This window comes from Pholcus phalangioides, unplaced genomic scaffold (assembly GCF_987345545.1).
Source record: "Pholcus phalangioides strain wild (caught in Gottingen) unplaced genomic scaffold, Ppha-v1.0 ptg000028l_1, whole genome shotgun sequence".
Lineage (NCBI taxonomy): Eukaryota > Metazoa > Arthropoda > Arachnida > Araneae > Pholcidae > Pholcus > Pholcus phalangioides.
The window spans coordinates 2703997-2722162 of NW_028301618.1; the positions used below are offsets into that span (position 1 = coordinate 2703997).

General features: G+C 44.4%; 1 protein-coding gene across 1 annotated transcript; it reads right to left on the reverse strand.

Moving 5' to 3' along the window:
- Positions 1-1175: 1175 nt before the first annotated feature.
- Positions 1176-17957, reverse strand: LOC149067754 (uncharacterized). Its single transcript, XM_089252107.1, has 7 exons — positions 17788-17957; positions 7307-7403; positions 7042-7181; positions 6834-6927; positions 3378-3405; positions 1966-2199; positions 1176-1832 (listed from the first exon to the last, which is right to left on the reverse strand). The coding sequence occupies exons 2-7, from the start codon at positions 7394-7396 to the stop codon at positions 1561-1563; spliced, it is 858 nt and encodes a 285-aa protein (XP_089108233.1). The 5' UTR covers positions 7397-7403; positions 17788-17957; the 3' UTR covers positions 1176-1560.
- Positions 17958-18166: the final 209 nt, after the last annotated feature.

The window sequence follows — 18166 nt, forward strand, 5'->3', positions numbered from 1 at the left end:
TGGTTGATGACGTAAGCAATGTTCAAACCCCCTCCCCCTCGATGTGGACGTAATACTTGAATGACCCCTAACTGAACGCTGTTGCGTACAGCAGAATAGAACAAACCGATAATCGGGTAACGGATAAGATCCTCCGGCGCCAAAATTTCTCACATAACGACGAAATTTTACTGACAGGAGGAGGAGGGGGGGGTCAGTGTTTTGCTGACGGGGGGGGGGGCGAAAGTGACGGAAAATTTAATCGATAATATGTATGTTTAATAAATAGCATTGGTTGTTTGCAGTGCATTTATGGTGCGAAAAATAAATAAAATCAGAACAACATGGATCCACGGACTCCTTCAAGCGTGGGGGCCCTGCACGACCGCATCTGTCATACACCCCTGAGGGGCAACTCTTGTCAATTTAATCGATAATATGTATGTTTAATTAAATAGCATTGGTTGCTTGCAGTGCATTTATGGTGCAAAAAATAAAGCCAAACAACATGGGCCCCAGAGCCCTGCCTGCTCCTACTCCGGCTTCTATGAGTCATGATGTCAATTCAAGACCCTTTGGGACAATCATCGGTCCTCCATACACATACAATGCAGTCAACGATGCAGTCAGACGGCCTGAGCGATGCATAATGTGAACTCTGTGGGGAGAAAGTTCTCCCCTTTCTAACTTTCTCCTCGGCTTTTCTAACACTGGCTGCGTTCACCTGAAACCATAGGCGGGGTTAGACTTGGAAGTCTGTGTGGGGGGGGGGAGCACGATGATGATGATGTCAATTCATATATGCACATATACATTAGATCGGTCAATTTCACCTTCGACGCTGTTGGCCCCCCCCCCCCCTCCCCGCATCTCCGCCCATGCCTGAAACAAAAAATCATTCACCACGTCTAACACCATCAGGTCAAAGCAAAATTCATGCATGCCAATCAATCGCGCAGATCACTCACTTGTGTCTAAATGGGGCTGGAAATGGTGGGGGCGGGATGGGGAGGGGGGGGGGGCTGCCTGATGATAACTAATACTGAGAGTTAGAAAATTTTAAAAAGAACGATTCTTTTGAAGTTTCCAATGCCCAAAATATCCAAGTTTTACAGATATAATATTACCTCTGAAATTCACTAAAAACTTAAAACTGCGTTGAAATAGGCATTTATGGCACGAAAATTACAAAAAAAAGGCATTTATATGGCTTGAACTGCCGGTCTCTTGTGGTATTACATTTCCAGATAACGCAAGTGGCACCGCGAATCGTTTCTAAATCAATGAAGTGGGAAAATAGAGTGACCACGAAGGACGCGCATTATCCATATAGTTAATAACTATTGATTTATTGACTAAAATTTTATTTTTCAACATGTTTGTACACGGAGAGCACCAAAAAAACCAATCAGTCAATATGAATTTCGGTTGCAAGAAGCTGTTTCGCTACTGAGGTGTGGGTGGCCCCAAGAAACTGCATCTCGGACAGTAACACGCATACTTTGTATGTTACGTGTTAAATACTTACACGGACGCTTTAAAAGTCCAAGAGAGAGATGCAACAGAAAAGCTAACGTAACACTACGGTCTAAACCCAAAAACGTCCACCTCGGCGAGCTGCAAAACGTTGGCGTCTGGCTCGGAGCAGTCTGAGCAGAACCTGACGATCTGCACGCTGACGTACCTGCCCTGCACCGGGCACGGCAAGCAAACGAACTTCACCACCTCGGCGTCCCCGATGCCGCCACCGACGTGGGCCCCGCACAGGGCGTTCTCGTCGAACAGCTTGTTGTCCCATTCCTTAGACAGCTTCGTGTGGCCGATGCGTACCTCCAGGTCGTGCATGCGGTGGGCTGCAGGGGTAGAGAGAGAGAGAGAGAGAAATAGAAAAATATAGCTTAAATATATGTATAGGAACTTGCAACATTCCAATCGCTACAATCCTGTACCGTTCAAAGGGTAAGATGGTGGTGATGAGTCGCCTACCCCAGTTCCTCCTGTTCAAGATGTATACGGCCGTCACGACGTATTCGGCTTCCATGTCCACCTGCCACCAGGGGAAGCTTTCGGAATCCGGTCCGTCCATCGTGTGGGCGAAGTAGGGCTGGAGGAAGCCCTCGACGTTCCTGTTGCCGTCGTTGGCCCTGTCGGCCGTGTACTTGACGTTCTTTAGTCGGTAGGTCGAGCTCTGGTATGACGGTTTCGCCAGGGCGACGCTCACTGTAATTAATTGGACGAAGAGTTAGTTACAGGGGGCTTCCAAAAGTTGAGCACGCGACGACTTATATGAAATAACGACACCACACTTAAATCCAGGGCCGTCTCAAGAGCATCGTGTGCCCCTCGGAACAGTTATGTTCAGAGTTCCCCTCCCCCATCTTGCTGAAATTACCAGCCTGCCAGTTTTCATATTTACCAACGAAAATAGCAGATCTGTATTTATAGTAGCAGATATGATAATCATGAGCCCCCTCCCCCCCGGGTGGGCCCATGCGTTAAGACGGCGCTGCTTTAATCCTGTTCCTCTCTCGATTGGATATTTAGTGAAACACAAACAGGTGTTACCCGAGCGTTCAGCCCTTTCATGTGAAGCCTTTGCGAGCACAATACTGCCAGATATTGTCTTACCAAGTCATGCTGCAACCATAGATGTAACAGTTGAAGAGGTGGCCGTCGATTTCGCTTGGCTACTATAGCAATATACCGATCATCAAAAGAGGTGGTAACCCTTTATTACCTGTACAATGTATATTGCTTTAGTAGCCAAGCGGAATTGACAACCACAACTTTTACATCCATGGTAATTTACACCATCACTTGGCACCCAGTCATACACCAAGTCATGTCTAAACTCGTGTCAAGCCTGGCAAAATACGTTCCGTGGGCAAGTAGTGTGGCCGCTCCACCATTAGCAATAATCGTCAAATGTGGAGATTGGAAGGCTGGTCGAGTATTTTCCAGCTCAAGTCAATCCAGCCGATAGTCAAGCGGGCAAATATTCGACAAGGAATATTGGGCCAAGTGGGCCAGTGTGTAGCCAGCCTATGCCACTGCTGCTTTTTAGCATCACGGGAAGCAAATACTTGGGAATGACTATTGTTGACATAAGTATGCCGTAACTTAAGACAATATCTTCAAGTGCTATGCGCAGATGGCTCCACATAAAGGGGTTGTACGCTCTAGTACCACGTGTTTGTGTGACCCTAACAGTTCCACCAAGAGAGGCAAGATTAAAGTGGTGCGTTCTTGTTGTATAAGCCGTCGCGTGTTTAACTTTTGGAAGCCAGTGTATATTTTGGCGTTTGACATTTGTCACTTATGACGACATTGAAAGTAAAACTACGGGAAGTTGCATAGAAATTAACAAAGATTGGCAATAGAGTGTGTCGCCGGCTCACCTGTCTCCAGTGTCTTCTTGTACATAGCCTGAAACGAAAGACGACACCAAGATTATGACGGCGCATGAAAAAAAACATTGTTAATAATGATTGTGTTCGTCTCCAGTGAACGTGTCACATCAGGCTGGTTATCCACTGGGAGCGACAACAAGCGACAAGCAACATTGACAACAAGCGACAAGCAACATTGACAACAAGCGACAAGCAACATTGACAACAGCCGACATTGAGTCATCTTACGTCGTCCACTGAAAGCTACCCTAAAGGCCGAAACACACTACACTCAGAAACGGCAAGACGCGTCAATTCCCATTTTGGCAGGATTAGTCGCTCGTCTGATGCTGCCACTCGCTCAAGATCGTTTCTGGTGAGCGACGTTTTCCTACTTTCTGTGCAACGGGATCAGTCTTGCGAATACAGACATTGAACTTTGAAGGACCAGACACACCTCGCTTCACATAAAGATATGTCGAAGCGTTCCCGAAGGATGGGTGCATCAGAGAATATTATTAAAACCAAAGGAACATGCCCGCATCAGACAAAAAGCGACAAAAAATGAATTTTCGAATACAGACAAACTGCGCACGGATTGTTTATCATTTCAAGTCGCTTCCAGTGGACGACCAGCCTTATGTGTTTAGTATGCGTAGTACAACAGCTGGGCTCAGTCTCGTTTCCTCTAACGTTTGGTCAACTATGATGGCACGAAATCCCTTGGCGACAATTTGCGGTGGCCAAAGCTTCGTTGATGTCAGCGACAGTTATGCTATGCTTGCTGAAGCGGAACAAACTAGCTAAGAATGGGATAGGCCAATAGATTCAAAAGTCTAAAACCGAAGTACCTCTGATGCTTTCGCAATCAAAGCTTTCATAGGATTTGGTGCCCCTTGGACCTCCACCAGTCAAATTTATCGAAGTCAAAAAGTCCAAGCATCCAAGCACCATGTCTACGCAGCACCCCCTACAGATAGAAGGCCTCCGCACGCTGCTCGCGACGTCACGCACGTAGTCCATCCTCGCTCAGAATATTCAGGGTAAAATAATTCCGCTGTACACGTGCTATTATCATCGTTGTGCGGAAAAGAAACGATCGGGCACAGAAGATGGCGATTTCTATGCTCCCACATCCAATCACCGTGCGGAATTTGTGAGTCAACCCGGAATATTCTACGCCAAAATAAGAAGAAACGAAATAGGATGCTTTGGTTCAAACTGTGGCAAACTTGCTGGGGGTAGTCTCATCGGACTGCTCTCATGACATCACAGATGAACTTGGCAACCCTTGCGGAGGCCTTCTATCTCTAGGAGATGCTAGTCGACCACACAAGAATAGAGCTAACTGGGCCCCCAGCCCGATGGGTCTAGAGACGATTCTGATTAGTGATTTTAAGCGAAGGTCAAATGTTTCCCGTGTGCGTACACTGGGGCAGGGTCGTCTTAAGCGCATCATGGGTCCCTGGGTAAAATGATTTTTCTGAGGGGCAAATTCTTGAAAATTTCAATCAGTTCTCATTTTGTGAACCCCCCCCCCCTTCTCTTGAAGACCCCCGGCCCCGTGCGTTAAGACGGCACTGCAGGGACTTTTACGCGCGTGTACACAACTACTGAGCTCAGTTCAGATTCTTACTATAGCCTCGGTCAGCCAGGATTTCGTGAAACTTAATGATCATAATGAATAGTGCTCGTGACTAGGCGGGGGGCAACCGTTGCACTGACCTAGTCCCCGAGCAGAAGTGAGAGGAGCCCACAAAAATCTACACATCTGCATAATAATAACCCTTTCAAGAGGTGGCCAGAAGGAAAAGTTTGCTTTGGGCCCCGGGACAATTCTCATCATTTTTTGCTTTTCTACGATATAAATTAACTATAGAAGGGCCCCGTGAAAAAAAGTCTAACCGGGGGTTTGTACCTGGCCCAAGGGGTTCCAGACATCGATCTTATTAATCGAAATTTTTGTTCATTGCAAATTCAGTTTTGACTGAATCCAATTCAATAAGTGAAAAGGGTCTCGCTCCTTGGATTGGTCTCGCTACCTGGATCGGGGTAGGGGCCCCTAAATAAGAAAAGCGGACCACGTGAATAAAGATATGATTGAAACGGAGTCATGATCTAAAAAATCTTGAGAAACATTCGTTTACGCGATTCTGCTTGTTGAAGTCAAAGAGTCCAGGTGAAAATTAGGCCGTTCAAAGTGCTGAAATGCTAAATGCTAGGTGGGTGACGGTAGTGCAATTGCATCTGACTCCATATGAATGAGACGTAGTTGTAGATACATTATCTTTAATTATGATGCTATATAGAAGATATTATTTACATGGTACATATATTAAGAGAGAGAAAGACGACGTTGGTGCATCTCGTGTGAGAGCTGGAGCTGAACTGATGTTCTCACACAGATGCCCCTTCGGAGGGTCCGAAGGGGCATCCGGTCACGTGATCATCTCGTGTTTCAGTACAGAATGTACTGAGATTCTTTCACGTGACCAGAGCGTGCTTGTTAAGAGAGAGCCAATGTACAAAGTAAAGTAATAATAATAATACATATAAGAATATATATTGAGGCTCTACAAAAGTATAAAACAGCCTGTGATGATGAATAGCGGGGGTTTTTCGTGCATTCAGACTTCGAAACCAAAATTTTCCAAGCACTCGTTAGGTTTTAAAAAACCTCAGATGAACCAAATGAAAGTGGTGCTTATTGCTATTTATGTCATTTTGGTATGACTTGTGAGCATAGTGACAAGTCATACACTACTTGTGAGCAGGGTGTCACTTTGGTATGACTTGTGAGCGTAGTGACAAGTCATCCACTACTTGTGAGCAGGGTGTCACTTTGGTATGACTTGTGAGCACAGTGACAAGTCATCTCCTACTTGTGAGCAGGGTGTCACTTTGGTATGACTTGTGAGCACAGTGACAAGTCATTCACTACTTGTGAGCAGGGTGTCACTTTGGCATGACTTCTGAGCATAGTGACAAGTCATCCACTACTTGTGAGCAGGGTGTCACTTTGGCATGACTTGTGAGCAGTGACAAGTCATCCACTACTTGTGAGAAGGGTGTCACTTTGGCATGACTTGTGAGCACAGTGACAAGTCATACACTATTTGAGAGCAGGATGTCACTTTGATATGACTTGTGAATGGTGTCACTTTGGCAGGACTTGTGATAACTTGGGAGTACAGTGTCACTTTGGCAGGACTTGTGAGAACTTGGGAGTACAGTGTCACTTTGGCAGGACTTGTGAGAACTTGGGAGTACAGTGTCACTTCGGCAGGACTTGTGATAACTTGGGAGTACAGTGTCACTTTGGCAGGATTTGTGACGACTTGGGAGTACAGTGTCACTTTGGCGTGACTAGTGAGTACAGTGCCACTTTGGCGGGACTAGTGAGTACAGTGTCTCTTTGGTATAACTATGGTATGGCCAAGTGTGATAGTTGATGAAATAACTTACCGCAGCGTAGTATACGTAGCCATCCGTCTTTATCACATTCGGGTGACTGATGTTCGTGAAGACTTCGCAGTTATTTGGGTTACTCGTGGACACTCTGTGGAAGAGAGTGAAAGACACAAAAAAAGAACATGAAACATGCAGAGTTCAACATCCACTATCGGCATGTCACCAGTGAATTGAAAAGTCGATCCGTCGTCATGTACAGTACCTAGCACACATGCAAGACGGCGTCTGTTGGCATTTCCCCAAGCAGTTGGCGACTTCCACCCTCTCTGGTATCCGGCTGATCCCGCTGCCTTTCTCACGCTTGCCGCTCGTTCTCACGTAAGCCATCGACTGTAGGGCAACCTGGAATAAAACGGTTAGGGCTCAATTTATCATCGAACTTACTTATCATCATGTATAAGTGGAGTAAGGGCTAGGCTGTATACATTGGAAGCCACATCGTAAAGATCGATATCGGACATACATACCACAGCGTTTACGCTTAAGAACAGCAACGACAGCGTCTTCATCGTCCAATCAGCAGTGCTACACATTTTCGGTCTTGGTCGCAGGGTCATGACTGTCCTGCCGAATGAGACAAATACACAATTGCACAGGGTAATAAATAAACTGACACTACTCAGATACATGTAGCACCCATTCTGATGGAGGGATTTTGATAAAACTTGGTATATAGGATATATGGACCGGGGGGGGGGGGGGGGAGGGAAGAAAGATTCAATGAAAAAAAATTCATTTTCTGACCACCAGGTGAAAAATTTTAATTTTTTGTCGCAGTTATTTTTTCCATGGTCCAAATGACGTATATAGGGTATTTTGTTAATGGACCAACAAACTCAGAACGTTGTTAGTAGTCATCAAGAGGAACAAAAACTGCAATGTAGCATGCCACGTTGAGAGGGTGAAAAACGCATGCAGGCTCTGAGTCCAGAGGAGACGAAAGGTGGATGTCAGTTGATCGCTGAATGCTTTCGTGGGTTCACTCACCATATCTGACGTGAGAAGCATCGCGAAACGCATGCGCTGGGGTAGGATCACGCGCTGCGGACGACGTAAATTAGCGCTATTGCGTACTTGCTGCCCGAACGCCTGAATGGAGCAACGTACCTTGTTTAACTACAACATGTCCTCTCGGAATTGCTGCAAAGTGTGCCGGTCACAGTGCAGCGAGGAATGTGGTACATGCATGATGGTACCCACTGCACATTTTTCCCGCGAGGTAATGGATACCCATGGAGGTGGATTGGATGCGCGGGACCCGTTGCCTGGCCTGCACGTTCGCCGGATCTCAATCCGTGTGACTTTATCCTACGGGGTCAATTTAAATCACTCGTTTATGCGACGCCTGTGGACACACCGGAGGATCTCATAGCGCGGATTGCCGTTGCTGCGGCAGTCATCAAAAAAGCGTACCTGGTATCTTCGAGTGCGTTCAGGAATCGTTTCCACGTCGTTGTAGACTGTGCAATGACGACAGCGGCCGCCAATTTCACAACAATTCTTGTAATAATTAAGCCAATAAATCTTTTTGTAGTTATTATTGTACTTTTTTGTCGTTCCAGCGTCACGTCGAAACCTACATGCGTTTTTGCGCCATTTTCACCCTGTCAACGTGGTTTGCGACACGATGTTATGTTCCATTGCAATTTTTGTTCCTCTTGATGCCTACTACTAACAACCCTCTGAGTTTGTCGGTCCATTAACAGAACACCCTGTATACTAAGTTTCAATGAAATACGCCCACCACAACACAAGCACCTCCACACTTGTCCGACTCTTTTCTAGTGTCGGATTTGATTGGATAGTTAGTATCAAGTGATCAATGACGTCTGATTAAGGATTTCCTCTCTAGTTTTGGCTGTTCTTCGTAGTTATGACGATTTTATTTATATTTTTGACATTATCAGCCAATCAGAATAAGGCTACTGTGACGTTATAGAAACATCACCGTATGTGTAAAGTGTACCTCCTGCTGTTACGTTTGGCAACTTATCGCCAAACACCTGGTCTATTAACGATTTCGCTTTTATTTTGTCATTACGTCTCGTTTGCTCACACGATAATAAATTACAATGATATAATTTAACTATAATACTATAATGATCATAATAATAACGATATATATTATATAATAATAATTATATTGACATGCAATAAATACAGTGGCTTGCCGAAACACAATTTCTATGTTTGGTTTTCTAATGAATCTATCAGCATTATGAATCAATAAATGATAGCAGGGCCCAGCTTCGCGAGCCGTTACTATTGTCAACTTGATGCAACTGAATCACATTTTGATTAAATCAGAAAAAAAAACAAAACATTTTTTAGTGATTCAATAAACGATAACTTATTATACGGGGGTGGCCCCCCCCCATTCCCCCTGTATCGCCAAGTTCGCTGTTTGGGAGACCCGCCCCCCCCCCCCCCCATTCCCGTGCGTCTGAGAATTTGTGGTAAATTATAATATAATAAATCATGTTTATCCCGTGCAACGGTTAAAAGAAAAAAATTAAATGTGATAAGAAATTAAACTTTTCAAACGAAGATGTTAGAAAAAAAAAAACGAAGGGACTCGAACTCATAACCTTCGTTTTAAGCGTCCCGTGAACTTCCCACTGCATCAATCCTGATTGCCGAACTGAAGTTAAATTTAGAATATCCATTATTAAATGTCGCTAGGAAATATGGTGGCGCCAAATGGATCAAAAGTTACGGTAGCCTCGCGGTCTACTGTGACGTTTCTATGACGTCACAGTTGCTTGGAAAAAAAAAAAAAAAAAAAAAAAAAAAAACACACACACACGCCAAAGCCACATGCAAAAGGTTACAAGGAAGAAAATCCTGATTTTACGTCTATGATCACGCACGTCCAATCAAATTCGACACTAGAACAGAGTCGGACAAGGATTGAGGCGCTTTCACCACAACGGGCGCTAAATACATCTACGATTGATCTTCTAAACGAGGCTCATTTCATGTTATTATAAATGCAAGTTCGAGGCGAAATTACTAAAGGACAGTTATAGAATAACACTCCAAAATTCTAGAGATCACGATGCCGTACTACAACTATGCCGAGAAAAAGGCATAGAGATCCTCAACTTCTCGAAGGAGGAGAAAAGCACAGCTAACTACGTGCTAAAAGGCCTAGATGCAAACACAAGTGCCACGGTCATTCAAAGTGAACTTGAAAAATTGGGGTTTAAAATCCTAAATATTTTCCAGCTCTCAACGAAGAGACGAAATCGAACAAGGAAATGCCTTGCGATCTGGAAAATCACAATTCCAAGGGACGACAACAACATGAAACTTTCAGAACTGTCCCACTTAAGACACGTGATCGTGGACATCGCCCCTTACAGAAGAAGGCCCAACTCTCCGGAGCCGAAAAGGTGCATACGATGTCAGCGATGGACACACACGGAAAGAGACTGTTCGTTCCCCCCCAGGTGTATTAAGTGCACGAATTCACATCCCGGGGAACCGTGCGGAAATGTCACCGGCCAGGATCCCCCGGTCTGTGTAAATTGTGGGAAAAATCACCCGGCGTCATACCGGAACTGTGAAGCGTACAAGGCAGCTGAAAAATCCCGAAAAGCCGAAGCCAACCAACCGGCAAAAGAGCGCAAAAAACCGGCGCCTAAGGAGAAGATAAATTCGTTCACGGTGACGAAATCCTCCAAAAAATACGGGACTTCCACTTTCCTGCCAGACAGCGTTTGGAAAAACTTTCACATGGCCCGCGGTTCAACAAGCATCAGTGCTGGGAACGAAGCATCCGCACGTCCAAGCCCGCAGACTAGCCAAACTAGCACCGCCACAACCCACGGTGAAATTCGCCCCCAAAAAGCGGCGAAAAAAGCCAAGTCCAGCCTACCGGGACAAAACGGCATTAAATCTACCGAGTTGGTGAAAAACTCTGTCGTCTATACAGCCCAAGCGAGCCCGAAAAAACCAGAGTCCAACCCCACGGACCTCAGTGCACAGCCAAAAAAGGTGCAGAAAAACTTAGGAAAAATTCAGGCCAAGCCGAGGCAAAAAATTTCAGAGTCCCGCTCTACGGACCTTGGAACGTCTACGGACTTCAGAGAAAACTTCGGAAAATCTTCACAGCAGCTCGTACCCAGAAGCCTGCCACCCAGCGACCGGGCAGAACCAGATGCCGAGACTCCGACGGCCACACCCGCAGACGACCTAGCGGACGCCTCTGACTCTGGGTCGGCCATAAGCCTAAACTCGACATATGAAATGTTCGAGTTCGCGAAGTCTTGCCTTGAAGACATAATGAAGTTGAACTCTGGCAAAGAAAAGAGAGCTGTTATCGACAAATTTCTCGTCGAAGCCGGAAATATCCTGGTTAAAGACTGACGATAAGGAGCTCTCTAACATCATTTATATTTCAGCATATTTATCGGATTTTTCTTAACTTATCTTCCTTTCCTTTCACCCATCTTTCTTCTTTATAAAAAAAAAAAAACCCTTCTTCAAAAAAACTTAAAAATTTGTGAGAAAAAAAAAATTGTGATTTTATTTTATTTTGACCTCTTCTACCATTTTCTGAACTTTGAAAAATAACATACTAATCCTGTCTCTGAATTTTCCCTTCTTGTTACTAATCTATATCGATTACAGGTCCAGCCAACCAGGGATCGAGACCGCACGAGCCAATCCCGTGCGAGCAGATAGCGAAGATACCTTGTCGCATCACCGTCTTCTTCACAGCGGAACATAATCGTAATAGTACTAATACAAGAAGGTTGAGGCGCCGTTTTATCTGCAAAATTCGTTTAAATTTAATTTTAAACAGGACCATGACCGTAACTTTTTTCCCGATTTTGTCAACTTTCTTCGTTACACATGCACTTTTAAATTACACATACTCTCTTGTCTTTCCCTTCATACGCAGTCTCCGTGGCTGCAGTTTGTAAGCCCGCAGTTGGCCCGAAAGGGCCAGGCCCGGGAAGTAAAATTTTATTCTGGTCTGGTCTGGTCATGTTATTATCGGTTGCCAAAAAGTCCGACCAACAGCCGTGCGAACCAGCGGCACTTGAACTGGACTCTGACGGCTGCACTAGCGACGGGGCCGCCAAATTAATGTATGATGTAGCGAAAACATACATGAAAAATATCATGCAAAAAAGCTCGAGGAAGGAGAGGAGAGCTCTACTCCAAGCTTTTCAAAAAGAAGCTGGAACCATCCTAGCGTGCTAGAAGCTGGAACCAAACTTGCTAGTAGAAGCGAGCCACACTAACGGAGGATTAAAACTCCTTAACCGGAAACTTAAAATTCCGGATTTATTTATCGTTACTATCTGTTACTTCCTTCCTTTTCCCCCCTCTTTTCAAGAAAATCTTCTCCAAAAAACCAAAAAAAGAAAAAAACGAGGCATTTCTGATTATTCAGAAATGGCTCAAAAAACCAAATAAAAATACTCCTCCTGTCATTTCTGAACTGCTAAAATTACTAACACTATTCCTCTTTTTTCTTCACCTTATAACTAATAAATTCAATTAATAAAATGCATTTCATGTTTTCCATTTTTTCAGCCAATAGAAATTGAGACACTCAACCGACCAATGAGGTGAGACCATGGCGCGAGGTAGCTGACGTCACGAAGCAGATCACTTTTCCTGCCCAAACTAACAAGTAAAACTACTAATATGCTCGTCCAGACATGTTGAAACCGTAGTTCCCGGAACAGGCTAAATTTACCGGCTCTGACCTACTACATGCACTTCACAATTACACATACATTTGCTCCCTTGCCTTACTCTTCACAACGGCCCCCCGAGGGCCGACATGAGGGCAGCTAGTGTCACTATGACAGGTACTGCCAGAAATCCCCGCCTTCGCCTTCATGTTATTCTTGAAACAGAAAATTGGTCCCCTCCCGGGCGAAATGTGGGGGATAATGGAGGAGTGGTCAATGTATCTCTTTCTGCCCTCCCACCTATACCAAAATTTTTTTTTTCTCAGAACGGTAGAGGGACGCTTGCTCCCTTCGCCCTCCCCGTTTCCGATAATGAAGTAGGACACCCCCCCCCCCAACCCGAATTCGTTAAGACGGTCCTGGACGTTGCTAGACACGTGTCCGTGTAGGAACCCAAGTAAGGAACATTGCCAATTATCGCCAAAAGCAACGCCAGAAGTGAACAAAGTTACCAACTACAGTAAAATACGGACTATCTGGCCTAATGGGGCGGAAGAGCAGGCCGGATAGGCCGGAGTTCTATAAATGCTCACTTCTCCTACTTCCGTCATACCATCAAAAACACCATTTTAATACCAAAAACCGCTCCTATCCGTATTTTATGACCTGGTACAGGTCAGTACTTTATACATAATATAAGTGTTTGTTATGTACTGCACTGTACGTTTTAAAAATTTATCACAGATAAAGGAAGTCCAAGAACATAAACATTGTTACAAAAATTATGTAAGTAGTTCTTATTTATCATTTATTGTGTCATTTTTCGTCTGTGAATAGTCATTATCTTGTGTAAAAATGAAAATTAACGCGCATCCCTCTGTAAACCTCGGCAAATTGGCGACAAACTTGGCGAAGTTTGGCGACAGCTCCGAGTATTTGGCGACGTCATGGAGCCAAGAGACTAGACCGGATATGCGAGATCCTACTGTATCGCTAAAATCACTGAAACTCGCCAATGGTGAGAAATGAAGCACTTGTGCAAATTGCAATATAGATTACAATGAAATTCTACGAAATAAAATATGATAATTTAAGTTTAACATGGCAATAAATATTATCATTTACAGTTGTAATTATCATAATATAATTTATGAGTTGAAAAATAATTTGAATCCTTGATTTCAACAAAAGAATATAAATTAAAGTAGTCTATACGTGAAAAAAACGGGACATTTTTACAAAACCAGTCGGGACATCCAAAATTACGTGAAAATACGGGACGTATGGTCGCTGTTATTCGACTGCATATCTTAAATATTTAAAGACACCGTCAGATCAGAGTTGGAAACCATGAGCTGAAAAATACCCATCATTACCATAAATACCACAGAAAAAAAAAAAGAAGGTATTTTCCGGTAAAAATATCGACATACACGCGACATCAATCATGGTCTCGTTGGTGCGGTCAAGCGTCAGATGGCACTTTGGTAATGGACGCTGGGCGAAGGGATAGACCGCCCCACACCCACCAAGTCCCAGCTTTCCATGTCTTGCCCTACAGAAAATGATGACCACGGGTGTGGTCAAGACGTGACGCGGTCACGGTCAGCGGCGCGAAACCTCTCTCGCGATCCGTCTACGTCTCGTTGAAGGATATATGTATTCATATATATATATATGTGTGTGTGTGTGTGTGTGTGCATTTTGGTAATAGCCATGACCATTATCAAATATGTAATAATTGGTATTTTTGCGGTTATAATCACCTCTCATCTCTCTTCATATCCACTCGAAATCCATAATCACACAATGTTTTCAGTCAGTGGGTTCACATATGCGGTATTTCTGCCGCTCTCGGGCCAGAAACTTGCACATATAGATATGACCATATAGGACTCGTACTTTTGTGGGACATTCCTGTAATTTAGGCCGTCCCTTTTTTTTAATAAAATGTCCCGTTTTTTCTCTTATTTTCAACAAGGCATAGATGAGTTTTCGAAAACAAGAATTAACAGAATTTTCATGATTATGATATTAATGATAGTGATAATTATGACTCAATCACATAATTAATTATAGTCATATAAATACGCGTATTCATCTCACATACTATGTGCTCAACATATACTATTTTTTTTGTTGAATTCCTTGCTTTTGATGTTTCTTTTGGCTGAAATTGGCAACTTCACTTGCCCTTGACACATTTTGGCTATAACTTACAGCTCTACGTTCATGTGACAATTTTATGGCTATAACTGACACGCATGTGACAATTTTTTTGGCTGTAATTTGCAACTTTACTCGTCTTTGACAATTTTTTGGACATAATTCATAACTTCATTTACATTCGACAATGTGTCAGCTGTAATTGGCAACTTCACTTGCCTCTGACAATTTTTTGGATTGGCAGCTTTACCTGCATTCGTCAATTTTTTGGCTGCAATTAGCAACTTCACTTGCATTTGACAATTTTTTAGGAGATACTGGCAATATTCCCGATTTCCCGTATTTTTTTTTTAATGAATCAAATATGGTCAACCTATGTATTTATCCAGATGTGTGTTTTTTGATACCTTCCCACCGGAACACCTTTCGCGGGCCGCATCTGGCCCGCTAAGGGATTCCTTTAGGCCGGAGGTTGAGCGCCCCTGAAAAAACGTATTATAAACAATGCAGAGAAAGGTCAATCGAATCAGTGGTTTCCAAGAGGGTATCCGTAGACCAACGGGGGGAGGGGTGGGGGAATCCATGGGATTTGATTCAGAACAAAGCGGAAATTAGACTGAAAATATAGTCGTGTTCTTACCCGCGAATACACAATGACGAGATCACAATATGTCGGAGTGCGCCCTCAATAAGGAGAGGTGGCTCTGATCGGGCCATCTCTAGCCCTGGGGCTCAACCCTATTTCTTTACGCTAAAAATTTACTGCAAAATGAATAATAGGGCTCCGCTAAAACAATTCTGGATATCGGATGGAAAGAGGTGTGTTATAGAGGGCCCATAGCTCGCTAGGGCCCAGGACTCCCGTCCTGGGGCTGTCCAGCCTGCTAGGGCCTCGGAGTGACGGCAAAATTGAGAAATGTGTAATTAAGAAAATTAGTAGGATGGGAGGAGGGCGACAAAATTTTTATGGCCATCAAGAGAGTGACCTATAGAGCAAGCGTTTGCAAGAACGAGAGTGCCTACAGACGGCAAGTTACCAGGTCAGTGAGTGAACTAGAAAGTGAAGGACAAGCTTAGTGAGCGATGATAAGAGTGAGTGACCGGAAGAGTGATTTGAGAGTGAGGGATCAGGTGGATGAGCGACCAAAAGAGTGATCTAAAGATTTTGTAAGCAGGTGAGTGACCAAAACAATGTGCAAGTACGTGACTGACCAAAAGAGTAATCTAGAGAGTGAGTCGGTGAGTAACCAGGAGAGTGACCCTAAGAAGTTTGTAAGCAGGTAAAAGAGTAAAACAGTGTGCAAGCACGTGATTAATCAAAAGTAGTGACCTAAAGAATTTGCAAGTACGTGAGTGACCAGAAGTGTGATCTAGAAAGCGAGGAGAGTGGGCGATCAAAAGAGTGACCTAAAGAGTTTGCAAGGACGTTAAAGAACAAAACAGTGCGCAAACACGTGATTCGACAAAGAGTGACCAAGAAAGCAAGTTACCAAGTCAGCAACCAACCAAAAGAGTGACCAACAGCGTGTGCAAGCATATTGGGGGCCAAAACAGTGTGCAAGCATAAAAATGATTAGAAGAGTAACCCAGAGAGCGACGGACTGGGAGCAATCAAAACCGTGACCTTGAGTATGAGAAAGCATTTGAATGACCATAGCGATCGAGGGACCAGGTCAGTCAGCGACAAAAATAGCGACCTGAAGCATATGCTATCACGTGAGTAACCAACCAAACGGTGGGCAAGTAATATAAATGAACAAAAGAGTGACCTAGAGAGTGCACGTGAGTGACCAAAAGAATGATCCAAAGAAAGAAAATAACGACTAAAAGAGTGGCCAGGCAAGTGTGCAAGCATGCGAGTGTTAAAAAGAGTGACATAAGGGTGACTTGGTAGGAGTGATGGGTGGTCACACAGCGACAAAACGTCCCGTAATTTACGGGATATAGAACCATTATTTACCCTGATTATTTTTCACTCACGAGAGGGAACCCGGCCCCAGTTTCTGCTTGGGCAAGAGGGGCATTTTTGATTTCATTCGAATAGGACACAGGGGGCCGTGTTATTCACTTCGGTTACATTCTTGTCTGGGGGGCCCAATTTCAACGCAGCCGATTGAGCCATTTGCGTAGGGCCCCCTAAAATTTAGAAAATAATGGTAAAATAATAAATAAATGAAAAACACCCTCTACATTTACTGACTGAAGTTATTTCATGTGTTAGTCATCGGGAAGGGCCCCCAACTTCCTGCATATTTTGTTCAGGGCCCCCGTGTCAAGTATGCTTTGAATATTCAAATATGCTGAGAGTAGGTTTGGATAAAAAAAGCGACGGGGAACTGCACCCCGGGTCCCTCGAAATGTGCCGCTTAATTCATTTTCACAAAATTAGGTTTTGACGTCGCGGGCCACATCACATGAGTCCGGAGGTCGCATTTGGCCCACGAGCCATGGGTTGAGCATGTATTTGTTAATTTTTTTCTCATCCAAGCTCACGGGGTCCTCTGGCCCAGGGCTGCAACTAGATGCTTGATCACCGGGGTAATCACTCATTTTAGCGTCCCCTTTCTATGTATAACAGAGGTTACTCCCCCCCCCCCTACACTATAGCGGGTGTGGTGCCCCTCAACCTGCTTTTCTCTGGATTCTTTCGGGGACCCCAACCCCAAAGAATCAGTGGACGCGTCATTAAGAACGCCTGTGAGGAAAACCTATTATGAACGCATACCATCCTTACTACACAGGGGTCTGGATCAGGGGCGCCGATGTGAAGAAAACGTTGTCGGGAGGGGGGCGGCTGAAAGTTTGCCAGTTCCTTCGTATACACGCCCTTATGCAGGAGGGTGAGCGTTGGGTTACATTGAAATATCATTAATTATTGGGTGCCCTCAGCCCCCTCGTAAAATTTATTGAGGGGACTCAAACACATCCTCGGCACCCCCCTCCACAAGTTCCGTTGCTTATGGGCCTCGATCGTAGAGTTCTTCAGACCGTGATTTTTTGAGGGTCCCTTCTATAGAAATTATTTTCAAGATCCATCTGGGGGACCCCCCCCCCCCCCACCTTTAACTTGATGCCGTGGTGATTTCGCGAATATAAATTAAAAAAATAAATATATAAAAATCTCCTACCTTTTAAATAGGGTGGCTGTCAATTTGGCGATTTTTCTTTTTCCTTTTTATCGCCAAGTTAAATTTAAAATTTTATTATATGAAATTGTAATCACATGAAAAAAATTGAATTTATTTTATATCTTCCATGCGCACGCGGATGCTCGGGGGGGTCTCTTGTACCGTGAGTGTCCGAGCTACTTGTGGGCAGACCGAAGTTCTGATCGTCACGCGCGTGACCACATTCCGCCTCCTGCCCACTCCACCCTTTCCGCATGGGTCAGCTGATGGATGACCATTGACGTTACGCTATTCGACTGGCTTTAAATGCAGGAGTCTTCAACGCATGGCCCGCCGGCCACATTTGGCCCTTGGAGCGCTGTTTTTGCCGTGGCCCGCC